General features: G+C 38.3%; 1 protein-coding gene across 2 annotated transcripts in view; it reads right to left on the reverse strand.

The window, feature by feature from the left end:
• lrrtm4l1 (leucine rich repeat transmembrane neuronal 4 like 1) overlaps window positions 1–19,666 on the reverse strand; it is a 59,912-nt gene that overhangs the window by 28,697 nt on the left and 11,549 nt on the right. The window contains exon 2 of one of the 2 annotated variants that reach the window (XM_013268468.2): window positions 12,967–14,662. In XM_013268468.2, coding sequence (XP_013123922.1) covers window positions 13,026–14,662 — 1,637 coding nt within the window. In that variant the 3' untranslated portion in view covers window positions 12,967–13,025. The remainder of the gene's footprint in view (window positions 1–12,966; window positions 14,663–19,666) is intronic. The other variant, XM_005470397.4, reaches the window with a different exon arrangement.

Below are 19,666 nucleotides of genomic sequence, written 5' to 3' on the forward strand. Positions count from 1 at the left end.
ATTAGGTAACCCCTTACTGTATGTTGTTAATGCAGTATTCAGTAGCCTAAACGAAGCCATTTCAAGCTCTATGCAGTTTAGCCATTTAGGTGCACAGGGACGTGCATACCATCAAAGTGGGGAGGGTGTAACCCATATTTAAGGATGGCTTGGATAAAATATACCAAAATGAAAAAAGGACCATTAATCCTAGCAGTACACTCTGTTTATAGTGAATAAGCCATAGGTGCAGCAGTTAAAGAGTTAACTGCTCTGGTGTAGGCGTGTGTTGCTCTAAGCCAATGAGCTGCTGAAATGTGGTGCAGGGTCCCGCCTGCCATCTCCGTCTGAGAGAGCACAGGCTTTTCCTTCTCTCTCTCGCGAATCCTCCATGAGCACGCTAGCAAGGAAAAAGACACGGCGATTCACTGAAACGAGGTATGAAAAAAAGTAATATAAACGGGAGAGTTAGCACTCGCTGCTTATGAACGATCGTTTTATCGTATGTGTACTGCTAAAACAAGTAATTAGCTGGTTCGTTTTTACATTGTTTGGTCGACGAAGGTCGGGAGTTAAAGACGACGCCAATTCATCATTCCTGCGCCATCTCGCGCTGCTCCGCCTTTCTTTTCTGAGATCGGTGAGCTAAGTATTTTAATAGTTCATTTTTTTATCTGCACTTTTCGTGAGTTCTTTGCAAGCAGAATGTTCCAGTGTTTATTGGATAATTGTTTAAAAATATTTTGTGGAAAACTTTATTCAATCTACTGAAAAACAGCATTTGAAGCAAATGCACAGTGTGTGTTTTACTGTTTATTTTCAATTTGTAACATGGGTAACGTTGCAAATAATACATTTTAGGTGATAGGACTTTGAACTGTGATTATATGAGAACTTAATGTGTCCTATGACACTGTCGTTGACAGGTCAGGTTTTTTTTGTTTCCCTTTGTATCTTCCTTTTGATGCATTGCAACGGATCCGGTAATCGATGGCGAGCCAACCCCGTTGATGGACCAATTGACTTTGTTCTGTGCTGCACAGCAGAGTGTGGTAGGCCAGTTGCAACAAAACAAAAACACACCACGCCACTTTGAACTTACTGTTCCCCTTCTTCACACACATCCCCCTGGACTTACGGACGGTTTATTTTAAGGACTTTTCACGGACTCTATACATCCCACGAACAGGAAGGGAAGTGGGTGTGGGCGGTTGGATCCATGTTTCCAGCTTAATGGTTGTTGTACTTTATTAACAAAGTCTATGAAGATACAAACAAGTGTTGTTATTTGGATTTTGCTAATTGATATTGTAGTTCATTTTGGAAGTGAACTTTGTACATTTAGAAGGGTGCACCCAGGTAAGTTTTCTTTTTGTAAAGTGATTACTGTGATTGTGCCACAGGGTTGTCACTGAGGAAAATACTGGTACCAAAAGGAGACTTTTATTTGTAATGTTTTGTATGTTTGTCATATTTTCTTTCTTTTGTTTCTCGATGAGTAAAAATACAAAGCTGGCATTTTCAAAACTCACAGTTGCCTGAGTCTCATTCAGTTTGCCTCTCCTGTACGTAGCCGAACCTACTGGTCCAGAGCAGTGAGCTCTTTTGCATCAAATTTGGGTGAAGTACCTTTTGGTCTTAGAGTATTAGAGACACATGAGTGTTACACTTCCACTCTTGAAAAAAAAATCTCCCATATTGTGTAGGCATTTGCATTTGAACATGATAGTGCAGAATGTAAAATTACATGGGGGCAGGCTCTGAGTAAATGGTGTCTCATTCAGTTATATTTTTGGTACTTGTTGAAAGAGGGGAAAGCATTACTCATACACGTTTCCTCCTCTGAATCTACAGTGGTTCTTTCGATCAAAAAGCCTACGTGTCATTTCCTATTGGTATACATAATTTGATGACATATAATTTTTATCTCTATTTTTCAAAAATAGATGTACTATTTACAAGCCACACATAATTATCCATCATTACTTTCCTCACTTCAGAGCCTTAAACATGACGTGACAAAATTTGTTTAATACAAAAAAAGTCTCTAATAGTAACAACAGGCTGTGGAAATTTAAATGCATCTAAATATAGTAGGAATTTGGCTATTATTCCTTTTACTACCGGGTATTTTAGCTTAGTTAATTCATTACGACATTATTGTGTTTTTTTTCTTTTTGTTTTTATGCAAAACATGTTCACATGTTCCAAATCACTTTTGACTGTCTGACATAATAAGATTTTATCCTGATGAACTGCCAAACAGCTACAGGAGATATTGTTTTCCTTTCCCTTTTTTCTACTGAAGTGGCTGTTGACACTTGCCAGAGGGTGCAAAAGTGCAAGTAGCACTCCGAATGCAACTACTAGTGACAGTGTCATACTCAGCAGTTAATAAATGACAGCCTCAATGTGACATTTAACAAAACTTGAATGTACATTATATTATGAACCAGAATATAAAACTAACTTTACACATTCTTATCCAAAAACGATCACCACTAATAATGCAGGAGAGTCCAAGAGTTAGGCAGTTACTCTAGAAGAGCTGGACAGGGCTGTAGAAGGTCCTCAAACCATCAGCAGGACCACAGCCATCTCCTTTGTATGGGGAAGAATAGCATTAACTTTGCTGGAGGACTACAAAGTTACTTTCAGCAAGCCACTGGTGTGAATGTCTGATCAAAAAAGTCATAAGCAGACTTCATGAGAGTTGCATCCTCTAGTGGGCCATGTGCTCACACCTGGCACCATGGAGCCCGATTGGCATTTGCCATAGAATACCAAAATTGCTTTTCACAGATGAGAGCAGGGTTCACCCTGAGAACATGTTACAGACATGAAAGCAGGCAGTCCCTGGAGGATGAAGGAATTTTAACCATTGTCAGGCCCCCAAGCTCCAACAGATATTAGAACACCTCTGGGGACATTATGTCCCATCATATCTGACATCACCAGGTTGCACCTCAGACTGTCCGGGAGCTCAGTGACCGCCTGGTACAGATCTGGGAGGATATCCTCCACGACACCGTCCGTCATCTCATTAGGAGCATGCCACAACATTGTCAGGCATGGATACAAGCACATTTTATTTTCATCAAACGATGTGGCATCCTTTCATTCCTAACACACTACCCGGTCCATATCAGGATAGACAGATATGCAGCATGTTTGTTTTGTCTTGTTTTGGTTTTTGTTTCTTATTGAGATCTGATGCATTTTTAAAGTGTTAAGAAGTGTATATGACAAAGCTGTAGGAGGTCTGTGATGCTATCATGTCAAAATGGAACAGTGCTGAATCAATGCAATGAAGAAGAAAATGCAGTTATAATAAATGAGTGTAATTAGATAAATATTATAAAAATAGCTCCATAGCTCCAGTCATCCTCAAAGTCAGGGAGTCGCTGTGCCTAACTGACACTGGGAAAGAGGCAGGGCTCACCAAGCACAGGTCACTACTCACATGGGTAACACAGAGAGACAGATTACCTACAACCATTTTTGAGTCACTATTTAACATACCAAGTGCCAGTTCACCCTGTTATAAGACAGTCACACAGGGTGCACCACAGGACCATGGAAACAGCAATATAATGACGGAAAGTGGGATTAATTTGTACACAGAGGATGTCTTCAGATAATATGCAAGATCAATTAGTGATAACTTATTAAATAGCAAAATTTATTACAAACAGTAGCCATGCAGCCATTACTCATAGAAAGCACAGGGCAACGTAAATGTAAGTGGTGTGTGAGGTATAGGCTATAGGTATAGGTATTTTATTTAAACTTTTTAAACAAACATGGGTCACTTGGAGTAGAAAAGGCACTTCAGGCAGCATGGTCTACAAAGACATGCTTTTTTCATGGGTGGATGTGGATGTTCTTAGATTCTGGAAAAAGAATATTGTGCCTATAGGGAGCCATTTAAAAATATGTGATCTCCACAAATGTTTCTGTTCCCTTTAGGAAACCACACTTTAATGATTTAAACATTTGTAGAGAAAGAACCAGCAACTTTGTGCAACTGAACTGAAGGAGCAAAAGGAGAGAAACAAAAAAAAAAAAAGAAACCACACACACACACGAGCGCGTGCGCACACACACACACACAAACACACCTAACAAAAACAACAACAACAACAACAACAAAAAAAAAAAACAGTATCTCACCCCCCCCAAGTTCTGCACAAAAGTTGCAGTCCTATTCGATTCTTATTATATAAGCAATGCACGAAGAAGGCAAAAATAATATTGTACTTATTGTAAAAAAATTATGTAAAAACAGTTTGAATTGGTTGAATTGGTGATTTTTTTTTTTTTTTACCTGATAGGCCTTGCAGCCCAAAATAACTCTTTGAGATTTCATGACCAAAAAGCATTGTGCAGTTCAAACTATTGAAACACAATTAATTACTCTAACCTATGTCTTTTGAAGAGAACAATGAAGTATTTTTTTATGACTAAACTACCTCCACACAGTTTCAAGGTTCATAGGGTACAGTCTGTCTAGCGCAGACAGCTTGTTAGGATACACTGGTCATTGCTGTAAACCCTCTTATGGTACTGCTCTTCCTACATAGAGGTGATTTCATCGGATTCCTTGCCTGGCTGCACATTAGCCACCAACCTCTTAATGATATAAATAGCACAAATGGCATAGTGCCTCCTTGTTCCACATTTTCATTCCAGCTGACTTCCTTCAGCCTTTATTTTCTCACATTTTCTAAATTCAAATGCTTCACAGTTGGCAATAAAACAGCAATGAGGAATCAAAGGTGCTACAAGGGAAGTTTTAATAAGACAAATGGGAAGATAGTTGTGGATGCTCATTCCCTGCAGAATTAGAATGCTACACTACAGGGCTCCGACTAATGAGTAAAGATTCATTGTGAGGGTTTGAAAGACGATTACAAGGATCATCATGAAGAAGAAAAAAAAAATTCAGCCCCATAAAGTACAGCATATTTAGGCCCTGTAGTGGACGGTTGGTCTGCTGCTTTGGTCCAGACTGAAATATCATTTTTTTTTTGTCCTTTGACATTGGTGTGCATTGCACTGGCTGTACCATTTTCCCTGGATTGAGTTAACTTAGCCAGTTAACCTATAACTAGCAGTGCCCTTGGAATGTTGGACTTTAATATAGCCAACACTCAGGCTGATCAAGACACCAATACCAAAGGAAACCTTGTTAATATCAGTCTGATGCTACTGGCTTTGAAAATGCGAGTATTTGATACCCTTGTGAATGACAGTGTTTCCATACTGGTATTTGCATTAAGCGGAAATCAAAAATGTACATGTGGATTCTGTGCTACTATCACTCCTCATCACACTGTTTGGTAGAAAGACACATGTATTGACTGCACTTCACAATTCTCTACCTGAATAAATGTATTCTGCTAAACCTAATATGAAGAATCAGCAGTCTCATCCCGACAAACCATATGCATATCTCCATCTTGGCAATTGCATGCTCGGTTATTGCTGGAGTTTTGTTCAGCCGCACAATGCTGCAAAGAAAACCGTCTCAAATACAATTGAGAAAAATCTCAACTGAAGGCACCACACTTTATCCCACATCCCAGCATTCCTACTTAATTTGAAAATCTTTTCTCAACACACCATTGTTTCTTCAAAGAATGGAGAATAGCGGATAAAAGTTTCTGGTTAACAACTACTAAGAGTACCAGCAATAAAAAGCAGGGACAACGTCTTGCGTGAGTTGTTTATTAACTACTTAGCCAATCACACAAAGATCTTATTGCTTGACTAGCTTTAGGCCACTGTCCTCCACATCCATTTACACCCATTTACTTGTATTAAATAGGAGCAGGATGAAGAAGTGTGCTGGAGATGAATTGCTGTATTCTGCAAGACTAGCACTGCAGGCAAATGGAAAGTCAATACAAAGTAGATTCATTTTTGAAGTTAATTTCATACTGTGTGGCCTAATTTTAAGTAATATTAAAATGTTTAAGAAGTTAGTTTCATTAAAAAAAAAACAAAAAAAAAACAGAAATCCCTTTTTTTGTGTGATGACACTTAATGAGGTTTTGTGGCTTCTGGCATGAAACAGACACGCTCTCGACTAGATGGGTGTTATTGAAATAAATCCTGCTGACTATGATGGTGACAATAACTGCCCATTCATTTTCGATCTATTGATTGATTCAGTTTAAGGCAGTAAATGGTATGAAACGCATATGGCATATGAGTGTCACATTAAGACAGGTGAATAAAAATATATTGAACCTCTATTTTTTTGCTATTGCTTACCAACTTACATACGTGCCGCGGAAGTCTAGGCGTTTAATATGCCAAGACTGCCTGCTGTAGACTATTACAGTTACAGAAACATTTGTTGCAAGTTCCTTACCTTTTCTTTCTACCGGCATTTTCTTTATCCTTGCTACATTTGTCAGTTGCTTTATTAACATTAAATGCATAATTACTAAACAATTTACCTGTGTCAGTGTGTCTAGTTACATATGTTAATATCTTTTTCAACCCACCTCTGCAGTGAATGTGATGACATAGGGAGTTATCCTTATTCTCATTTTTGTATCTGCACATTTTAGTACGTGTATGTACATGTGCCAGCTTTGCAGTTATTAAGACTGAAGCAAAACAAGATGTTTGTGTGTTTTTGACAGAACAAGTGAGGTGGGTGGGTTGATGCTACTGTTATCTGAGGATGAAGTATACAGTGGCTGCCAAAGCCAACGGCAAGAAGAAGGGGGAGGAGGGGGGCAGGTAGCAGATTAGAAAATTCAATTTAGGGCAAACGCGGGGGTGGATCTTTTATATAAGGTGCCACTGAGCTGTTTTCCCCTTTTCAGTCTAAAACCTGTTTAAAAAATATACTATAGAATCTCCTCTCTGTTTTTGGTGTGATATCCAGTAAAACAGAAGATCCTTATTTGTCTTAGCTTCAGGGCCAAATCAGGCTCCAGATGCTGCTAAGAATACACCACTCACTGGGGTTTGTGTTGAGTATGTATGACTGCATTTCTCCATGTGAGATAGGAGGGAGTGCCTAGGGTGCAGAATCACGTCTACAACATTTTAGTACATGCATCATCATCCAGCACAACCTTGCTGGGAGTTCTTTTGAGGATGACCCAGCAATCGAGGGAAAAGGGCATGAAATTGTCCCTCTGAGAGGGCTAAGAGGTTTGTTGCACTGAAGAAGTGGAAATACTTCTCACCAAGGGGCTTCTTGGCATTGTCATACAAGCAGCTGTTCCAACTGTCCGCCATTTTAAATGATGATAAAGTAAGATGTTTTGCAGCTTTTCTCTGTTCTGTCAACTGGAAAAATACTTGGGCAGTGCAGCCAGAAACACATATCGCTCCCTCATTAGCCCTCCGTTTCCATTAAAAGAGGTTCAGTTATTGGCTGACAGGAGCAGCAGGATCTTGCTCTCTGGAGCATAAGACAAAGAAAGTTTAAAAAACAAGAGAAAACAGACAGAAAGCTTACTATAGACCAAAAAACCTCTTAATAATTCAGTTACTTTAAACTCTATCTTGCTCGATCACAGAAATGATGAATTTAATAATGTAAGACCAGAGAGGATTGCATGATGCACATATTAAAAGCTGTTTTAGTGCCTGCAAGGGAGAATTTGGGGCAGGAGGGGAAGTGAGGGTGCAAATGACTGAACTGGAATCAGGGGTGTGAGACTTACTGTATATTCATTGAGATCTTTCTCAGTAGTGTATGCCTGCTTGCACTTAAGCTCTTAATGGTTCCTTAGAGCTGATGAGGTAAAGGGGAGAGAGAGCGGAAAATGAAAGTGTTCTTCTAAATGGTTTTTGGAAGAACGCCTGTCAAGTGGAACGGGACTAGAGGGGAAATTAGCCAGGGGACATGCAAAGTGTACGCTGGGGCTGACTGTGTGACATCCTTCTCTCTTCAAAGCCATCTCGAGGTAAAGGGTGGGGGTAGGGTACCAGCCCAGTATCTCCCAGAAGCAGGGATCGCTTGAGGAAAGACCAATGAGAGAATGAACTGCCAAATCTACTTTTTCAATTTCTCCTATGGGACAATCAAACGTCACTCGCCTCATGTTGATTTCTTAGACTGTTTTAGCGACTGTTTATGTCAAAGCAACATTTCTATGCACTTTCTATTACTTTCAAAGGTGCACGTGCTATCATAACAGTATTTTAAACACGTATGATTGCCTTTCCACACACATACAACACCAATACTGTACAACATTAAAATCATTACAACTGCTTACCAAAAATACATGTAATGGGCTCTTAAGATCAAAATATCCATTTCCAGTATTATTAATTTTAACTGCCCTGTAGGTATGTGTAACAATTTGTACTATTCTATAATCTGTCAACATGTAGGAGGATCACAAATCCTAATTTATGCTTTGAAGTCTTAAAAAGTGAATGGTTGTTGAAATGCAGCAAAAACATCTTTTTTTTTAAAATAAACAGACGAGATGAACCAATTTGCCTGTTATTACAGCTCACAGACAGAGTCTGTGAATTTCATTCTGTGAATTCAAACTGTGTACTGCTGTATTATAGCCACAGAGCTGAGCAGCATGACGTAATGATCACACTGCAACCATACTCTTGCTGTCCACAACTGTATGTTTTACTACTATCTTTTTCTTATAATTGTATGTCAAAATATGTCTAAGTGACCTTTCACAATATCACTTTATAACAGAATTTGTTAATAAAAGATAAACTGATAGTTAATTAAACTTGAGTTAATAGGTGTTTTACTACTGACAGAAAAATTGCATTTCTTAAATGACATTGATTTTTTTCAGTTTAAGTAATTAAAATAAATTGTGTATTAACTGAGGTATAATTTTTTATTATTTAAAAGGCATTCCAAGGATTTAGAAAAGAATTTTAGAAATATAAACATGTGATTGAAGCGTATTCAGTGTTATAACAAAGACTATTCCATTTTATTCCATAGCCTAGACTTTTTCTAATATTTCAAAGTAGCTGAACCCATCTACAGTGAAATACAGCACTGCGTTGCCAACCGAATGTGATCAGCAACAAAATGAATCAGAAGGCAAAGATTGCCATTCTAATATTTAAAAGAGTCACCCATTTATGCTTTAAACTTCCTGCCGCCTGCTAATGTAATGCTATTATGTAAATTAAACTTCAGCATTCACTATTTTGAAGATTCATGAACATCACTATTTTAGTATAGAAACAAGGAGTCATTAGGCCTACCAGGGCTTTAATAAAATGCCTCAAGGCAAGTTTTAATAAGATAAATAGGATGATAGTTGTGGATCTAGAATAGCAGAGTATACCCACACATATGAGCTTCCTGAAATAAGCTGTATTTAATTTCTTTTTGTGGTAATGCTTACTATCATTTAGGCACCATGTTTAAAGCCGTTGTTTTTCCCCATAGCTGTAAATTTTCCACAACTCCTACATGAAAGACCTGCCCATATTTGAATTCTGTACATGGTGTATTACTGATCCATTTTGGTGATCTCAGCAAACGCCATGCATATCTGCAGCTAACCTCAACCTGTGAAAAAAAAAAAACCCCTCTGGAGCTGCACAGGCTTTTAAGTGTTGAGTTTCTTGCCTCAAAATCTTTAGGATGTAAGTAAAAAAGACATCGACTTGTCTCCTGCTGGGCTCTGATGCCATGCCGTGTCAGTCAGAATACCTCACCGAATTCTAGCCACACCAAAGTAAATGTGTTGTGCTAGCTTTTGTTCCTCCCCATTGCCATCCAAAAGGGACTGCTGGCGCTGCACACAGCAGTAATGAAAGGCACAGCCAGCTGCGCCGACCAGCAAGATGGCACTTTCATCAAACTAAACCAGGCTGACACCAGCTTCTCAATTATTAAACGGTTGAAATAAGCAACAGTGTAGAACGCCCCCAAGCAAACTACTGTAGACACCGTCAGTGATGTTGAAAAGGAAAGATCGTTTTTGAGATGATGAGATTTGGATTATGGTTATGTGGAGAGAAACAATACTTACACTGACACTGATTGCTACAGAAATATTTGCAGTTAAAAGAGAGAATCAGAGCATTGCTTTTGTTTGTATCAAACTGGAGTCAAGCTGTGTGCTGGTGACTAACACAGCAGTCACAAGACACTGCACAAATATGGGTCTCTTAATCTTTTCAAACTGAAGTATACAATACTTTTTTGGGTTATCTTTAAAAGACATTCATTTTTTCACTTCTTTACAACGAACCTAACTCTGATGTTATGGACTTCTTTGGAATTTGAATACATCTATAAAAACAAAACAATGAAAAAAACCCCAACAAACTATTAATCTAAATGCTTTTTACCAAATTCCAAGTAGGAGTTTGAAAGTGAGAATGAACTTTATTCACTGAGTTTGCACAACATTATGTTTTCCCACATTATTCTCTACAGTGAAAAGTTAATAAACTCCTTGTTCAGAAACCCCCCCCCACAAATACTCCACTGAATAAAATCGGCCTAAAGATATGTAAATTTAACATAATGTCCTTTGTTCAGCGTAAATGTGTGTTGCATGTTTGGTGTTATAGCAGGGTAAGCAATGTTTAAAAAACCTTCATATTATGCAAGTGAGCAAAATACGTTTTATTAGCTGGTTTTCATTTGCAACTAATGAGCCCCAGATTCATTTATTCAGAGCAGAGAAAAACTATACAGCTGTGTTTTTGATCTCTGGAGGGTAGATTAGTATTGGTCAAACCCAGGCGTAATCAGGCATGTGATTCTCTATTTACAAAAGCAAAGGTATGTTTCTTTTAAGAGTTTTCAATTGGCGTAGTTTTGAGGTGCTAGTAAAGTTCAGGGGCAAACATGCATTCAAGCTGTGGCTCATTGCACAAAAATGAGATTTCTTCAGCAAATATTACAAGCTTTGGGAAAGAGATATCAAAACACCTCCTCTCTGCCACCAAGACATCTTGTAATTGAAACTGAATAAGCACCAAAGGGGAAGTGGAGAATTTTTGAAAGAAGCCATAACCCTCTGGATGAATAGCATCCTAATTGGCTTTAGATTTGACATTAGTTTCACCCCTTAACCACTGGACTGCACCTTTGAAGTGCTCCTTCATTCATCCTTGAAGTCAGACTGCTTGATTAGCTGCTTTGCTCACAAAAATCTATGCATAAAACTGATCGCCATTTGTTTATTCTGTATATAAGTACATGTCATTTTAACACACACCATTTTTTAAAATCCTTGCAAGCACTTGAAATCAATTTAATCCTAGTACATTTCTCTTTATCGTTACTGCTGACATCATCCATTCAATCATAATGCAATGCATTATGACTGAACTCTACAATAGCCTAATATCATGAAAGTGAATCATGAAAGCAAACCAGCTACATTGTAACTGTCAATATGTCCTTGTGAACACATGCCATGAGGAAAACTGGAATAAAAAAAAACTGCTATAACTGCAAATAAGAGGTTGAAAACAATTTTACAGTAGATGTAAAATGTTAAAAGCTGGAACTGCTCCATTGTCAATATCAAGTGAGTTACGACTTAGAGTATATGGAACAGGCTGATTTGATTAGGTGATTTGGTTGACTTGCTTTAATTCATTCGACCTCCCCACTGCTGTAATGCTGACTTCACCCACAGGGAAGGAAAAAATGTTCTTTTTTCTTACTGACATTTACTTATTATATTATAACTTCACAATGTGAGAAAATTAAGTTTATAGCTCAAGTAAAAACGAATAGTACCTAACAATTTAAATTTTAAAATGAAACATTTTGCTCAGTGAGCCTCTTTCACATTTGAAGCCACAAAGCTTGAATATGAGTTAGGATAACTAGAGAAAAAAACTATTATTTGATGTATTGTATCCTCCAATTTCCCCCTTTTTCAATTTAATTGAAATCAATTGCAAAATATTTAGACAAAAATATTTTAAGTATTTTAATTCACTTAAACTATCTTGGGCCCATTGGTGAAAAACACACAGGTATGCAGTCATTATTTTGAAAGGTAGAATTTTTGTCCCAAAATTAGAGATGTTTTTATGTTGGTGGTTGTAATTACAATGGTTTATACATTCACTCCTTACCAGAGCAGCGGGATCCTCATTTAAGCCATATCATAAGCTTTGGGATTACCATAGTGCCTCCCCTCTATGCAGATTAACATAAATTTCCTCAAGTGAGGAGGCATGCAGTGCGCCAGACAGACTCAGTGCAGATCATCAACTTTAGACATCTATAATGGATGTTCAGCTGACGATAGGTAATATATTTGAACTTTATGTTCTATCTAGTATTGATCAACTGCTCTCACTTTGTGACATGACAGCAAAACTACCAAATTCTTACTTAACAGCATTGCATTTCATAGACCCTTGCTATTTTACCTTAATAGATGCTAAATATAGTAAATTTGGCATTTTTCATTAGAAAAATAAATTATGTAGGCACACGTTTATGCATTAGTCCACACACACACACACACACACAAACACATCATTCTCACTCCTCCTCCAAACACGCAAACCAAAAAAGCTTTAAAACATCTAAGCCATGCAATGCTAATGTGGGGTAGTGTCTACAAATTAGTTAGACAGTTTCCAATTATTCCCTGTGCTTTCAAATCTACATACCATGAAGAACATTTTCAAAAGGGTAGCTTTGAAAAGATCATCCAGATAACAAGTGATATAGAGATAAATTCCAAGCAAAAGAATGGTAATTAAAGCCATAACCAATACAATTCAGAGAACAAAAAATTATGCATGCAATAATTATTGTGTTAATGCAGTCCTCTGAGACCATGATGTAGATTTCTTTTCCTGGATCAGATTAGCTGTTTTGTATTTTCCCATTTAGAGTCGGTTTCAAAATAAAAAACTGGAATAATTGGAGACATCTAACATTTGGAGTCAGGCGTGCTTTAAATGAAGAGTTAAGGGTGCTTAACTGTGATTAGTGTTTTTACAGTACATACTTGATAAAGGATTTACCTCTCTGTTGGGTCTTGTATTTTGATTTTGAGTTTTTATTTTTAGGCTGATGCGATCGATCATACCTCACACTCCCTGGAGCCAGAAATTGTGCAAGTGCAGGAACCGGTGCCATTGCCTAGCACCTCCAATGCTTCCGGTGTTGCAGCAGGATTGTAGCTCATGTAATACTCTTGTAGCTGGGAGCTGAGGTTCTGTTCTGGCTCTGGACTCTTTTTGCGACGCTTCCGTCCCACCATGGATCTCTGCTGCAGCAACCTGGTTGCACCTGGGTAGCGCCGCCACAAAACATAAAAAATTGTCAAGATTAACGACATGGTGAAGAAGAGCGCTACGCTGCCCACAACCACTTTGTGCAGAGTCATGTGCTCTATCTCTGGGGGTGGTATGTGAGTGGGTCGAGGGCGAACCACTGAGTCTCTGGGATCTTTGCTCATATGCCCGGGAAAGGTAGGATGAGGAATGGGTCGAGGTCTAAATGGTGGGAGAGGACCAAAGGTACTTGTCGGTGGCATAGGTGGAATGCCACTTGTGGGGCCAAAGGTTGGTTCGGCAGTGGCTTCAGAAATGAGCTCTGATGTTGGTGAAGGTGTTTCAGTCAGAATGTAATCGGTTTCCTCACAAATACCGTGGCTCCTTGTAGCATCCATGACTTTTTCTCCCTGGAGATACTTTGGGCTGCTGCATATCATTGTTGTGTCTTTACTACCCCGAAAATTTCTCAACCAAGCAACAAGTGGGCATATCCCAGTTCCACAATCCCAAATATTGCCAGCAAGACTTATGGAGGTCAGTGAGATCCATGCTGACACTGCCTCCTGAGACACATTGGACAGCTTGTTGGATTCCAGGTTTAAGACTTGCAGGTTGGGCAAGCAGTGAAACACAGCTGGGTCCAGGGTCTGAATTTCATTTCCAGACAGATCAAGCTTCTGCAGTGTATACCATGTCCATGGCAGACCCTGGTTGACCACCCTAATTCGATTCCACTGCAGATAAAGTGATCTTAGGTTGGCTAAACGTGGAAACAAAAAAAAGTTGATCCGAGAGAATTGGTTATGTTCCAGATGTAACTCCATCAGCTTCTGTAGACCCAGAAAAGTTGTACGGGTAAGAGCTTTGATTCGATTGTAACCCAAATCCAGAAACTCCAAACTTCGACACTCCAGAAATGCTCGAATTGGGATGTTGGAGAGACCATTGGAGCGTAGGTGAAGGTTTTGTAGTTTTCGTAAGCCATGGAATTGACCTGGCTGTAGGATTTCTAATTTGTTGTAGGACAAGTCCAGACTTCGAAGATTTGGAATTCCATGAAATGTTGAATTGTGTAGGGCTGTAATCCTGTTGGAGCTCAGTATGAGCTCTTTGAGCCTGCGGACCCCCTGGAACGCTCGACTGTCAACAACTGAAATCTGATTGTGGTCCAAGTAGATCCAGAGAAGCTGGCTGAGGTGAGCAAACTGATATGGTAGCAGCGTATGCAGTTCATTGTATCGCAGGGAAAGGCCCTGGCAGCCTACTGAGATGTTTTCTGGAACATCTAAAAATCCAGATGAATCACAATGGACAGTTTTTCCCTCACATCGGCAGCTATTGGGGCATGTTCGCTCACCAAAACTGAATAACAGGGGAGCCCGCAAGAGAAGAAGCAAAGGGAAGAGGAGGTGTGTCAGTCGTCCATCACACAGCAATGGACCTACAAAACATTATAAGAAAGAGATACAGAGAGAAAAATGTAAAGATTTGAATGGTGATCAAGTTATATTTACAATTTCAAAATATTCATGCTGTCAAACAAAAAGGACTAAGAAGTATTATTACTGATTTACCATGCAAAGTCAGCAATGTGTTGCTTGGGCTGGTGCAACAACAGCTTTATACATGCATTGAAAATGACTTATTTATATTATATTATATTTTAAAATATAAAATCTCTTCTACAAAGATCTCAGTAAGTTCAAAATTCGAGACTGGCAAACATAATCTTTTTTTAAATTGTGGGTTTTTTGTTTGTTTGTTTGTTTTAAGACCCTGTGCAGCCTGTCAACATGTCCTTAGCACAATTGCTGCCTGTTGCTTCAGTGGCAGCCTCATCTGCCATGCAAATGCAGCGATTGTCCAAGTTTTAAAGCTGATCTTAGATCTTGGCACATTTTTTCCCACATTACCCTACATTTTTGGGACATTCAGCAAGACAACCAAAACAAGTCCACACCACTCAAATTATGTAAACACACCCTTCATATCAATGCTGACAGGCAGCCCTTGATTTCAGATTCGGCTGCAGTACGAAGATGTTTAAAGATGTATCACTGTCCTAACACATTCTGGCTAAACTATATGTCAAGGGCTACATTCTTGACCCAGGAGTCTGAGTTATGCTCAACGAACAATCCCATTTTATAAGTTTTGAGATTATTTCTTTCCGGAACCTTGAGGACAGACAGATGGACAAACATCATTAAAGGTAAACAGATATCATAACAACAAGTACAACAACAACAATGAATTCCTTTTGGTAAATTCTTTGAATTAAATCTGAAGGTCTGCAGTTCAATAAAATCTTGACTGAATATTTTAAAACCCTGTGTGATTTACAAAAGTAGAAAAAAAGCCTTACTGTCCAAATACTAAGGGGCCTGACTGCATATCCTTATCCACACATAACTGAAGTCTCTAGAACTACCAGCTTTCAACTATCCAGTGCTGTCAAAATTGGGCACATCCTGTATCACAGTAATGGTGAAAAAGTATTGTTTGGCATGTCTAAGGTGGTAATCCCTGTGTCATCCTTTAGTAATATCGTTATAAGCTCAGGCTGCTATGGGGACCTCCCATAATGTTCTAAGTATTTCTCCTCTACTCTCCACACTTTAGACTTTACTTTTACATTTAATTAACTCTGTGATATTCTCTCTCCTGCAGTTTGTGCCCTTTCCTCTCTGTCCTCTTTCTTCTTGTACCTTTCTGCACGTATCTCTGGTTCCGGAGCTGCACATGTCTTGTCTGTAGTTACTGGCCCCAACAGCCTGCTCAGTGTCTGCTATCTCTTAATGATCAACCTTTTTTTCCCCCTCTTTGCTCTCCTCTCACCCCACCCAGTTGAGTCAAAAAGCTGTCCTCCCTGAGTTTGGTGCTGCCCAATGTTTCTTCTTGTTAAATGGGACTACTTCTTGTTAAATACCTCCTCACAATTATCAATTGCTTACTCATGGAAAGATCACAGGGTTTTCTTCTACAACACTCCAAGGTCTTGATTGTACTGTGTAAACTGTCATGAATGATTTAGTGTTACATTAACGAAACTAAAAACATGCTGAATAAATAATTTAATTGTTTATTACTAGCTTCAGAATATACAATTTTTGTACAGTTCAACTCTTGCACTTTCTCTATACTAACCTGCTGCTGTAAGCTGCAAAGTAAGAAAAAAAAATAGGAAATTCTTCCCCTGTGCAGAAAATATTAGTATGCATCATTATTCCACAACTTAGGGGTTGTCATACAGCACAGTGACAATTTCATGCTAAAGTGGGCAACAAACATCCAATGTCATACATGAGCTGCCACCACAAACTGCAAAATGCAGCTATGCTATACTTCAACACTGGCAGGTAACTTTTGACCTTTGTGGAAATTACATTTAACCAGTGATTTGATTTACTCCTGTACGCTTCCTGAATCAGTGCTGTTTTAAATTTGCAGTGTTTTAGCAGTTTTTGCCATGCCTTCCTTGGAGGAATTATGATAGAAGAATCTGAATAGACTAGCACGTTAAATTAATATTTTGATACAAAACTTAATTTACATTATTCCATTACATTCAATAAAGAAACATGAATGGAAATTGCATTGGGTAACCTGGTCGACAGCTCCTGTAAACATGAATTTGTCTATGCATCACTGTATGCATTAGAGGACACCATTTCACTGTCTTAATGTGTTTCAACAACAATTACCTTGTGGCCACTGGGAGTGCACACACCAACTTTGAGAAAGTGTGTGTTATCAGAATAATACAAAATGTCAAGAAATCATTAATCTGCATCTTGAGAGATGGGTACAGATTTTCTTTGAAGTAACGTATCTGGTTTCAGCATCTCATCCAGCCTTGCCCTGTGTTTAATGAGTTATGTGACTGTTAAAAGGAAAATCATTCAAAATAATACTTTTCAGCTTTCTTATATATCCTGCTATGACCCAGACAGGCATACAAATTCAGTTCAGCTCTCAACTTTACATTTAATTATATCATAAAATAGCAAAAAAGAAGTAAATATATTTCAAAAATAAAGCTACTTTGTGAATTGTACAGCAGGTTATTGGGGGAAATAAATGGAAGCAAATGAGTGCATGAAAATAAGTCAAGATAAACGCAACAAAAAATAATAGTTTCATAAATAAATCACTCTAACCCTTGAAGCAAAAGATGCAGTGCCACTTCCATCACCTCCTGGAACTACTTTGTGAACTCTCCAAGCATCCGTTGCACTACACGCAGCCATCAGTTTTCCCTAAATGATAATCCCATTGGAACATCGGCTGTGTTGTAAACCCCCAGGGCAACCTCACAATGTCATATCACTAAAACTACATCTGGGATTTCATGTGCATGTGCTCCTAAAAAAAGAATAGCAAAATATGAAAAAACAAGAGGAGGTTATTAGATGGCAGAAAACTCAAAGCTATGCAGCCACAATAATGTGCCACTGGGCTCATAGACACCTACGCATGACAGCGTCTTTAATTAGCACACAATGGTTCAGCATGGATTTCTGCATAGAGAGAATAGTAATAAGAGCCCCTTGGACATGTGTGCGCTAGGTTCCCATGAGAGGCTTTATAGAATACAATGAAGAGAAATGTTTACTCTCAGAACAGTTTCATTAATCGGTAATTAAATGGGGTGCTACGTGCAGGCATCTACTAGGCTTCCATTGATTTCACGTATTAGATGTACACCAGGGCATATGTAAATATATCTATGATAACTATTACAAATTCAAGAATATAAAATATGTCTTTCAATATAGCTGTGTTTGTGTCATTATTAAAGTAAAAAAACAAACAAACATTAAAAATCATATATAGAAAATCATTAAGTTACAACCTTTATCTAAATACAGCTTAAATAAACTAGAGCTGCCACAGGTTGATATTAAATCCATTCCCCTGCAGATCAGATTTGATATGGGATTTGTGGTAAGCTACAACTTTCCAGTAGCAAGGCTCCTTCTTCTCAGTAGAGCGCGACCAATCACAGCCAGAGGCTTTTAAAGATTTTGTATCTTGTAGATTTAACATCTTGGAGATTTCAACAAAACCAGTATAGTGCAGCAACACCAACATTGCATTAGGCTCCAGTTTGTCACTATACCACCTATTTTACATTAAGTACGAAGAGCAGTAGAAGGAGTTTGTTTGAACGGAGGTCTCCAGGCAACAAGTGACATCACTACAGACAATATCAGATCAGATTCTGTACAAATCCCTATAAGCCAGAAAATACTTGTATTAAACTTTGTGCAAATGTCTTCTTATAACCTCTGTAACAGCCTTGTAAAGTGTATTTCACCCTTTAGCTGAAGTTAAGTTTCTCTTAGTATTTGTTTACAAAATTATAAATTAATGACTATCACAAGTCTTAAAGACAAATCAAAACTGACCTTGAAAATGAGAACCACAGTAAATCTCTTTGTACTTTTTGTCAACACATAAAGACTAAATTCAAAGGTCAGAGAAAGATAAACAGATGAACAGTTTTATTTCCAATGACCTCTGGGTACATCTAAATTTCAATCTACATAAAGCCGATGATTGGTCGAGCTGGAGTAGTAGTAAAATAGTAGTAGTCTTCTACCCCAAAATATATTTATATATTTTAGTGAATGCATTAATTAACCCAGTTTACTGATTCAGTAAGGATAATCTAGATTAGATTTCCTATGTACTCAATGTACACAATGACTCTCAACATGTACATAACAGAAAATGTTTCAGCAACCAAAACTAGACGCAAAAGCGCTATATAAATACAGGCCATTTACAGGCCATTTACCAAATATAATTTTTGTTGCCTCAGATGGCAACAAAAATCAGATGGCACAGTATCAAAAATGTCTAAATGACTAAACTCATACCAAATTTAACACCACCTTTATTAGTTTAGCATTTAATTAGAAGATTTCTTGCAATAGCAATAAAAGATTTTAAAACCAGCTTTCTTATAAGATGGAATTGTACTCTTAGTCAAGTATGTAGGAGACAAGTAGAGCTGACTGCAATTTCTTTTATTTTGTGCAGCAACCAATGCTTCAACACAATTTGCAGCTGATGAAAATGCAATTGAAGACCATAAATATCAATTAAGAAACAGGTTCTGTGCTCCAGTATCCCTGGGGCTCAACAACTTCCTGAACAGAGGTGGTTTGCTGAAGTTACACTCAAATGTGCACACTAAATGTCAGCTGAAATGGGCTTCGAATGCAAAAAAAGCAAAAGTTATTACACAATATCCTAAAATATATATTTTCCCCAATTACCTCACCCAAGGCCAGGTTCCAGTGGCAACCTTTCCAAAATCCCATAAAAGTGACACTGCCCCTCCCCCCAGGACAGAGTGGTCTCTGGCAGGCCCAGCAGAGTCAGCTGTCATCTTCCTTGGCGGTGAGACAAGTTGATATTTCATTTGAATGCACGG

The sequence above is a fragment of the Oreochromis niloticus genome, linkage group LG7, assembly GCF_001858045.2.
Source record: "Oreochromis niloticus isolate F11D_XX linkage group LG7, O_niloticus_UMD_NMBU, whole genome shotgun sequence".
Classification (NCBI taxonomy): Eukaryota; Metazoa; Chordata; class Actinopteri; order Cichliformes; family Cichlidae; genus Oreochromis; species Oreochromis niloticus.